Below are 9,933 nucleotides of genomic sequence, written 5' to 3'. Positions count from 1 at the left end.
AGTTCTAGTTTTATACTTAGACCTGTGAATTAACTCTATTTTAAGTAAATATTCCTCATATAAATCAAATTTGTGCATTGTTAAGTGTACATTAAGATTGGCGCTTAGTTTAAAGAGGAGAATGTCATCTCCTTTTGGGCTGAAAGACAGTGTAGACTTAGATCTTGTTGAGGTTCGCAGTAGCCCCAAGGGAATATCCCATCCACGTTACTGCATACTGTGCGAAGCCATTTTGTTGAAGTCTATCTTGCATTGAAACCATAGCCGGCCAGAGCCTTGGTCAATGTTATAGACAGTCCTAGTATGCGTATACCGGGCACGTCTTGGTATAGCATCTAGGGTGGCGAAAACATGTGAACAAACAGTACTATGGTAAGGATCACATCGGTGGGACTTAGCTTATGATAACGTAAGAACCGATTAAGATGCAGATCTATGAAGAGGAGTTTCCCTTAAAGAAGGAAGAAGGGAGACATGGAAAGTTTTTTATGTCTTTTACAGCCGACCACTGCGAGGTGGCTTCGCCTTTAGAGTACGTGTCCCAACCACCATACTGGTTGGGTCATCTATCTCAACACATCTCCATGGTACAGCTAATTCATAGGAAAACGATTCTTTCTTCGTTCTATTGTTTTTCCCTTGTGAGTGTTTTCCTATCCAAACTTACATATTTATTTTAATTGTTTCTAGATTAACATGAATGTATCAACTACTAAAGATGAGTCCTTCAGAAATCCTCTCCAAGACCAGGACTCCTATGATCCTTCAAAGGGATTTTTGCATGACATACCAAATGGGTCTAATCCTATATTTTCTCCAGCGGAACTCACTGCTAGCTCTGTTCCTAATTTTACACCTTCTGCGTATATGAATTTGAGTCCTTATACTCACAGAAGGACTGTCTACAGCATTGTTACCGGCACACATACTGCGTATAGTCCAACGCCCGCTTAGTGAAGAGCGAGTAGACATTAGCAGATCTGCGAGAAATTCGCCCCCAACGAATAACTTTCTCACTATACCACGAATACATCGAGGACTGGCAAAACTTGCCTATTTAATACCCGCGAATACTCATGTGAATCTTAATTGAATATGCAACGTAATCTTAGCTTGGGAGGATAATTAATAAGCTCATTGATGAGAGTTTGAAAAATGGAAGTACTCGAAAAATGGCAGAATCATGTTTGACATTGTCCGAAAAGAGAATAGCGAGTGTAGTATGCATTACCGTTTTATGAAGCCCAGCAAATGTTTTGCTCCAAAATATCCAAAAATTCAAAACAACTCTTGTGTCAATTATTTACTCCACCGTCTAATTTGGGGACTGCATATGTATGCTTGGTATTGTTCAAATATTATGCACTCCCGTGGCGTTTGGTGCGTTTCATTTGGCGCAAAGCCAGATTTTCAGTTGCTCATTTTTCAACATATTCAAAAACCAGTATTTTGAATGCTTTTTTTGTTCTAATCAACAGTTTTGGTCTATTGGACTCTATGACTACTTTATCTTGGCGAGTTACCAATTTAAAGGATACAATCTGATGGGTCAACATATAGACATCAGTTCTACGTTCCGAAAATGTGGATTGTAAACGGGCTGACCCCCAGTAAAAGTTTCGAAGAATTTGAACAAATTCGAAAAGTGTGTATTTGAACTCTTTCGACATTAATTTGAAGTACTATTCAGAGTCTACTTACGGATCTGCTGCTTTTACAGAGGTGTGTAGATATTTATCACTTTCTAAACCTGTGAAATGACGTGCCTCAAGTCTTCTTCGCATCACAGGACCTACCGGCCGCATCGGCCACGATCACCTGTGTCCACGTGATCTACCCCTATCTCAGTAAAAACTATTCTGTCTGGGCTGACACCGTAGACTGGCCAATACTATAACAGATACAGTAACCTTCCAGACCCTATAATGTCTAATAATTCAGAGGTCAATGTAGCGCGTGACGTCAATCAATTATCCCACGTGATGGACGAAAGAGAGAGACTTAAATTTAAAGATGTGTAGCTCTCATAATTGACTCTACAAAAGGCGAGACATCAAGGAGTTTCCACCCCATATAATCACTATTCTAGACATGAATGTAAGGTCCCAGGTATCAGCTTGAAACTGAGGGTCCATGTAAGCGCATATAAAAATATATGCACTTCTATTTTTGTGAGTTTTGTCAGAGATCATTTTGAACAAGTAATAAAACTTTTCTCGAGTTTCAAAGGTTTGTTACTATCAAGTGACATCTAGATGATATGTACCAATGTGGAGTAGAATTCTGTTGAGTAATAGAGAAACCAGTGATCAAATAGTAATACATACACCTATTACCAGTGAAGTCCCTAACTCAACGGGGGATGCCATCTTCGATTTGGAAACTATTTGAGGGAAAAGAGAGTCTCTCATGAGTTTTTGGTTTGCAGAATTGATAATATATTGACGGCACCGGCTGTACACGTGGGTGTATTCTGGCATCAACCCCTTTTTCTGAGGCTCTCAAATGGCTCATCGTGGGTCGAATATGAAGGAAAGCAAAAACACACCCATGTTACGTGGAAATGGTAAAGACAAAAATAAAAATAAACAAAAATTAAAAAAACAAAAGATGTAAGGTCCCTGGTATCAGCTTGACACTTATGGTCCTTGTAAGCGCATATATAACTATATGCACTTCTATTACTGTGAGTTCCGTCAGATATCATTCTAGACAACTCATAGAATATTCTCTCGAGTTCTAAAGGTTCCGTTCACGTTTTCTCTGGATAAATTATATAAAGGTGGGATAGAACTCCTGTAGAGTTCTAGAGAAACCAGTGATCAAATAGTAATACATAACCCCTATGTCCCGTGAAGTCCCTAACAAAAGATAAACGCGAGAGCCCAGTGAACCGATCTTGGAATAAAATGATTACATGACTAAAATTCTGATAATGTGGACTGATGAAAAGAACGGTCGATCACTTGTTCAATTCTGATATCGTTTATAGAAGCCCGGGAACTCATCCCTCACCTTAATTTTAGAATTTCTTCACCGGTGTACCTGTTTTACTGCAGAGCGGCCGCGCAAACTAATGGCACATGTTAAACAACAAAGTCATGTGTTCACGGGACATTAATACCCGAATTCTTTAATCACGTGCAAGGCCTTAGCGCTTGAGAGGCCAATAATTTTGACAGGTAGACACTATTGTTGCGAAGCAGAAAACATCCCGATTGACGCCAAAAATGCAGAAATAGACCTAAAAATTTAAAAACTTATATATATACACCGCCGGTGGTTATCAAGCATTCTTAACTTCAAGAAAATTGTACATGAGCTCGTAAACCTTGTTTTTCATGTAATTCGACTCGAACAATAGAGACCATTGAAGGAGCCAACAACACAGAACAGAAATACTAGGGCAAGATACTCACGCAAAAGAGAAACTTTGATCACACTCAGTATTGTGGTCTATTGTAATTTTTTAAAATTTTGAAGCCGATGATTGTGTATGAGTTATGTTGCAAAAGACGTCTGGAAATGTCTTGCTCGTTGGCTAGGCGGCACTTTCAGAAGCATTGCTTGTTATTATCGCAGAACCGCTAGAAGTCCCAGTATTTGAGAAAGTTGATGTGCTCACATTATTCCAAGAGTAGCTAGAATAGGCAGAGGAAGATGGTGAAGGAAGAACGGTGGTTGGGGCTTCGGGAAATGCAGCATCACATCTGCATTCTTTTGGGATCTCACGTGATAAGGTATCTGAGTAAGAAAGATGACCGCCCATACCATCAACATTCCAGCTGAATTTGGTAGAATCGTACCCTTTACCAATGTGAAAAACGAGCTTCAGATCTCTGGAAACTTTGATAGAGACCGACCCTTCTTTGGGGGAATAAAAATAGTCGATATCGACTTCAGGGATGTAGAATGTGATCTGATTTCCACCGCCGAAGCCCTCAACTCGAAGCTCGGGAATATCAGTCCTACTCAAAGAGCCAGAAACCTTCAACTTCGAGTCTGAAGCCAGCAAGTAGATGGTTTGAGGAGAAGAGCTTGCAAGGAAATTGGTCAGCAACCTCAACTCTGAGCCAGTGCCAACATTGATACAACCATCTCCATTGACTTTAGTCATTGAGTCCCACATGGTGTTGAGCAAACAAATTGATCCGTCATTTAAAACAGAAGAACTTTCAGCTGAATCGACAGTTCGATAAATGATCAAATAAGCCATTGTATCTGATAAACATTCAAACACAATTGTTCCAAGATTAGTCCATGAAATTTCAGAAATGATGCTATATTCAACTCCTCCCATTTGAGCCTTGGGGACACTAAACAACATCTTCCCCCGGTTTAAAAAATAATTTTTAAGCTGAAGACGAAAATAAGATCGATAAGTATTGGATGATGACCTGAAAACGGCAGTATCATGATTGTCGAAGGTAACCCCAGTCATTTTCACGGAAGTCAGCAAATTCTCGGTACTTGTCACGAATAGTTCACCACTGTTTTGGACAATGCCCAGCAAAGAAATCATTGGGCTGTTTAAAACTGACAAGTACAAGCCGCTGGGAATTATGATGTCTGAAATGTTTAGGTTGCCAGTCGCAATCTCAACGGTATTTTGAGTGATGTTCAATGCGAACACCAAGTTCGCCATAAAAGAGATGGCCACAGCCACAGCGTTAATGTCTAATCTCATAGTCGTGGAGGCCTTAATTTGATGTGCAGTAGCAGCAAAAATGGGTTTTTTGATACTGATTCTGAAAAGAGCTTAATCAAATTCATATTTGGGGCTCATATAAGTCTTCTTTTATATGCTCCAAATCTCAGAGTACACCTGTGTCAATTACCGCGATAATAATGGTTGCATGGAAACGCAAGACAATGAACGGCGGAAATGTATACTTCTCGTCGAATAGCAATTACATAACCTCTCACAAACTTTAAATTCTATGATCGAACTATCCATGAATACTAAACAGACTGAATATTCGACTGTGGAAATCTCATCATATAAGTAATACTCAAGACCAATGGTGCGATTGAAGTACGTCAACTTCTATCTACATATAGAATAAATTGAGATAGAATTCATTTCATGAGAGCTGACTGAGTTTTGAGTAAAGAGTACCGGGAAAAATGTTCGTGAGAAGCTTTCATATTGTATCAACAAGGCATTGTTTTCGTCAAGACTACGAGGAAAGTCAAAGATATTCAATTGGAAATGTTGCATTCAGTATTTTAGATATTTTTAAAAAACAATACAAACTTGTGAGACCCATAAAATTACTCAACGACGCATTCTTTTTTTGGATTAATCCAGAAAGCACTATGATTCTTTCTTTCTGGGTATAAGACTCCAACTATACGGGTCTAGGAAAGAGTGATAGTGGTTTCAAGAAGCAGGAAACATTCTAAACAAGCTGCCCAAGCAATGCTGAAATTCATTTTATTTGAAATATTGTTTAAGGGCCACTACATAAATGCTGCAATTGCCCAAGTCAGTAGCGGGGAAGCTAGATACCGTGTCCAGCATGATAAGGACGGCTAGTTTCGTGAGCAATTTTTTATTCTTCAACGAAATAATTTATTTTTTCCGACGGAGAGGGAGGGCATGCAGAAAGCCACGCGGTAAAGTTTCTCTGAGAGTTACGCGGGAATAACTCGAAGAACGACGCTTGACGTAGACGGCTCATTGCAAAATACCGCATGAGATCTGGGTTGGCTGATGCAATGTATAACAGTTCATGTGACATAGGTCCAACAGGCCGTAATTTTTAATGAAGAGATAATTTCATTGGTTTCAATGAAAAAAAAAAAAAAAACATTGTACGTGAAGCAAGACAGAGGTGGAATGCGGAATTGAGTTCAGAACAATATATTCAATCGTGTCCGTTCATGCAGAGAGAGACTCTGCACTGGCTGTATGAAGGAGGTAGAAATTATATACAATCTTGTCTCGTCAGTATGTGGTGAGGGTGAACAAATTTTCTCAAGTCCGGGAACAATTTGAAAGCATACTACACGGTAGCCAGAGAGACCAAAAGTAAAAAGGGCATCGATTTTTTTAGTTAGGTTATGTTGAATTCAGGCTACATGCATGTCACCAGAGAAATACACATAAAGTTTGTCTACTGTACTCATGTCTAAAAAATGCAGCGGGCCTACTCAAGTCAAGAGAAAAGGAACTTCTCCCTTCCATACACCTCGAAACCGGCATATAGACTACATTGTCTTCGAACTTGTACTTAAATAAAGATGAGAAGTTAAAAATGCACAATTATATGCAAAATTAGGTAAATCATATTCTCCAACCCTTGTGAAAGACGAGAATTGAAAAGACAATAGCTGTGGCGAAAAGTAGGAGTAAAAAAACTGGGAATTTTCGAAGCTCAATCATGTCTCAGTATTGTCTTGTAAGCTGGTATTTTGTTGCTGTCAATTTTCCGAGATTGAGGAATTAGGTGGGACCGATAATCCAGAAGACTCCCGAACAATTATTATCTTATACATATATGAACATGAGCCAGGTTGATACCTTTGGCTTGAAACTGCCTCCAAAATCATCCACATTATTTCCGGAGTTTCAAAACGATATAAGTTGCTAGACGGAGAACAAAGGTCAACACTAACATCAAACCAACCCAGAGACCGTGGTCTGCAGATCCATAACCTAAGGCTTCAAGAACAGCAGCCCCCTTTATCAAGCATTGGTCCTCTAAAGAAGACGAATACATGCACTGACAGCCGGAAGCGCAGCGAAAAATCGTGTCTTTGAATTGGTTGAACATCATTCCCTGAAAGGCATACCTTTGATAGTCAATCCAGTAGAATGTGTAGTACCAAAAAACATTTAACACAGAGGCAGAGACCAAAAATCCCCCCACCGCCATCCAGAGACCGTTTGCAAAAGCTGTGAGCGCCAATGCAACAACAAACACCGGGAAAATTGTTGCTATTAAGATCGTGAGGGATTCAGCAGCCAACAAGTTGATAAACAAGTAAAGCACATACATAAAGAAGCCCCTTGCAGATAAAGTGAAGTTGCACATGAAGTATGTGATAATAGAAAACATCACCACAATTAGAAAGAGAAAGGGGACACCAATAATGAAATTGGCCACCATGAAGGAGAATGGACCGTAAAGTCCGTTGGACCTCTCCTTTCTGTAGGAGAAATAGTCCTCGAGGTATGCTGGGATGTATGCCACGGACATGAAAGACATGAAGGCACCAGAGAAAAATATAGCGTTGGTGAAAAGCTGAATGTTTTCTTGGCTGTAGCTCAACCGCAACCACACAGTTCCCATCAAGATTGCTAAGCCAAAGTACATCACCAACCTGACATAATAGGCCAAATAATCACGACGCGCTTTGATCATTCCGCGTTGAAGCAAAGCCCAGGTTTTGGAAACCCCACCAGGGAAGTCTTTCTCTGAGTCGGAAGATTGTGGTTTCTCACTCTCAAAAGGGCTTTTTGACACATCCTCCTCTGCAAGAGCTTTTTTCTTGGCCAATTCGACAAGGGCATTCATGTCCTCTCTCTGGGATGTATCGCCTAAGCTGAAGTCAGTGTTGATCAAATCCAAAACATACTCTGCTGGGTTGTAGTGGGGAGGAATTGGATATCCTGCGTCCTCGAAATACTGATTCAAGCTTTCGCGAGGACCAGCATATGCAATCTTGCCCTCGGTCAAAAACATGACATTATCGAATAAGTCAAATGTCAGTGTTGAAGGCTGATGAATAGACGCAATGATGATCACGTTTTCTTCCTTGGCAAACTTCTTTAAAGTGTTCATCACCTCGAAAGACGCAGTGGAGTCCAAGCCAGAAGTGGGCTCATCTAAAAAAAGAACCGAGGGCTTGGTAACAACCTGGCAAGCGACCGAGAGTCGCCGTTTCTGGCCCCCGGAAAGACCTTTTTGCACAGGCGTACCCACAATTGTACTTTTTTGTTTGGTGAGACCGAAGAAATCGACAGTCTTTTCCACAAGCGCCTTTCTTTCATCTCGCGGCATCTTGTCCAGCATCATAATAGAAAACTCAATCAGCTCTTTAACAGTAAGACATCCCAAAAGATGATCCTCCTGTTCCACAAATCGAGAAACCCCACGGAGAAGGGCACTCGTGACAACCTCGTCACCCAAATGAAGATCTCCAGTTATATCGAAATTTTTAAAGCTAGTAGTTCTTTGAGATAAAACTGAAAGCAAGGTAGTTTTTCCCGAGCCAGATGGACCCATAAGCGCTGTGACAGTCCCAGGTTCTGCGTGCCCACTCACGTTCTCAAGTAGATTTTTTGCACCCGAAGACACCGACACATCTTTCCAAGACAAGACCCCAGGCATGGTAGAAATAATTGGAGTTGAGTGGAAGAAAAAACAATTGGATTCTGTTTAATAGCAAGAAGAGAATTACAGAGGAAATAGGGACGTGGAAAGGAAAATAGCATATTTATAATCTTTCCTGTCAGATAGTGGGCGTCGGCCGTTGTCGGGAATGTTCCCAATCAGGAAAACTTTTTTCTTGTGCGGTCATCGTCCGACCCGCCTCAAAAATCCCGCTTTTTTGAAGACCCTTGCGGCCTTCTGCACCGCCCTGGTGTATCACATATGTGATTTTTTTTGCCTCTCAAGAGTGCAACAGTTGGTGTGGTCGGAATTGAATTTGAAATTTTAAAATTTTTGCTTCAATTATATGGGATTCCAAGGCCGAAAGACATGAGATCCCGAAAAGGAAAGCGGCTTATACTGCACATGAAACAACGTCTCCATGGTTACCCGGAGCTAAGGGAGTGACGATTTGTAATTCGGGAACACGGGGCTCACACGTCCTGCAGGCTTTGAAAGCATTTGGAGGTTTGAGTGATCACGTGAGCGGGTGTACAGGTTTATCTCAGACAGGTGGTCACGTTTTTAGCCCAATACTGCTTTAGGATGGTGTCTCGTTGATCCCAGTGTATCAGTTTTTATGTGGCCTGTTTGATTTCCAGATAGAGCTGGTGTAGGGGTTCTGTTTTGTCAAAAGCACACTCACTGGGCGCTCGAACAAATGTAATCCGTTACTGACCTTGCTTATACCCTAAATCACGTGATTATACGCCCCATCATTGAACAATATCTGAGCGAGTAACCTTTAAGCTTTCCCAACAAGGAATGATATTGCACAACTTGCGAACCCGTTTCATGTGCTTAAAGAATTTTGAATATAAATATACCGTCTAGGCCTATTAACTCGTATTGGTGTTAGAATGAAATGACAATCCCTCATCTTTACATTGTATCTCTGTGGCTAGGTACTAGAATGACATTTCGGTGATTGTATCTGTGAGCCTATTCTTGCTTGCAAATTCGGCACGGTTAAAACTCATCTTCAGCCCATTGTGAGCTTTGAACGACAAGCAACTCCTTGAGAGCTTAGTTCCAGATTTAAAGCGATCACAATGTTTAAATCTAGAATGTGATGTTTAAAGTACGAAGAATTTTGTTCATACCGAGGAACAAAGAGGGTTGACTATCATTTTCCTACGCTCAGATTTTGATTTCGAAGCCAGAAGATACACGTCTGATTTGTTGCGACTTATTGTTAGCTTGGGCGAGGCTTTTTGGAGCTTGAGATCTTCGAGAGGAAGATAACCTAAATCTCAGTTAAATGCTTCGAAATGATGGATCAAACTTGTTATTTGAGAAACCATCTTTTTGCCTGAGGCTACCGCCACGTACTTCTGTGGAGAGGCATTCTTGATGAGTTGAGCAAAAGGTTTCTTCTAAGAACGACGCTCTACGTATTGCATGACGTGCCTCACCATAAAACCTTCTAGTTGTGGGGCAATTACTAGGCTCTATACGCTGCTATTACGTCAGGATTTAAAGCAACTGTAATTACGTGGTGTGAACATTTTAACTCATTTCGTATACACCCGGATGCGGTGCATCCAGTGGA

General features: G+C 40.7%; 2 protein-coding genes across 2 annotated transcripts; both read right to left on the bottom strand.

The window, feature by feature from the left end:
* Window positions 1-3,541: 3,541 nt before the first annotated feature.
* On the bottom strand, window positions 3,542-4,687 carry METBIDRAFT_11451 (uncharacterized protein; the record flags this gene model as incomplete). The annotated part of the gene is made up of 1 exon (XM_018853991.1): window positions 3,542-4,687. One exon carries the CDS (start codon window positions 4,685-4,687, stop codon window positions 3,542-3,544), a length of 1,146 nt encoding a protein of 381 aa, XP_018713134.1.
* A 1,873-nt stretch (window positions 4,688-6,560) lies between these two features.
* On the bottom strand, window positions 6,561-8,339 carry METBIDRAFT_40238 (uncharacterized protein; the record flags this gene model as incomplete). Its single annotated transcript, XM_018857248.1, has 1 exon — window positions 6,561-8,339. One exon carries the CDS (start codon window positions 8,337-8,339, stop codon window positions 6,561-6,563), a length of 1,779 nt encoding a protein of 592 aa, XP_018713133.1.
* Between the last annotated feature and the right edge of the window lie 1,594 nt (window positions 8,340-9,933).

This window comes from Metschnikowia bicuspidata (genome assembly GCF_001664035.1).
Source record: "Metschnikowia bicuspidata var. bicuspidata NRRL YB-4993 chromosome Unknown METBIscaffold_2, whole genome shotgun sequence".
NCBI classification, from domain to species: domain Eukaryota; kingdom Fungi; phylum Ascomycota; class Pichiomycetes; order Serinales; family Metschnikowiaceae; genus Metschnikowia; species Metschnikowia bicuspidata.
Note: the sequence above shows the minus strand (reverse complement) of the source record. Positions and strands in the feature narration are given on the sequence as shown.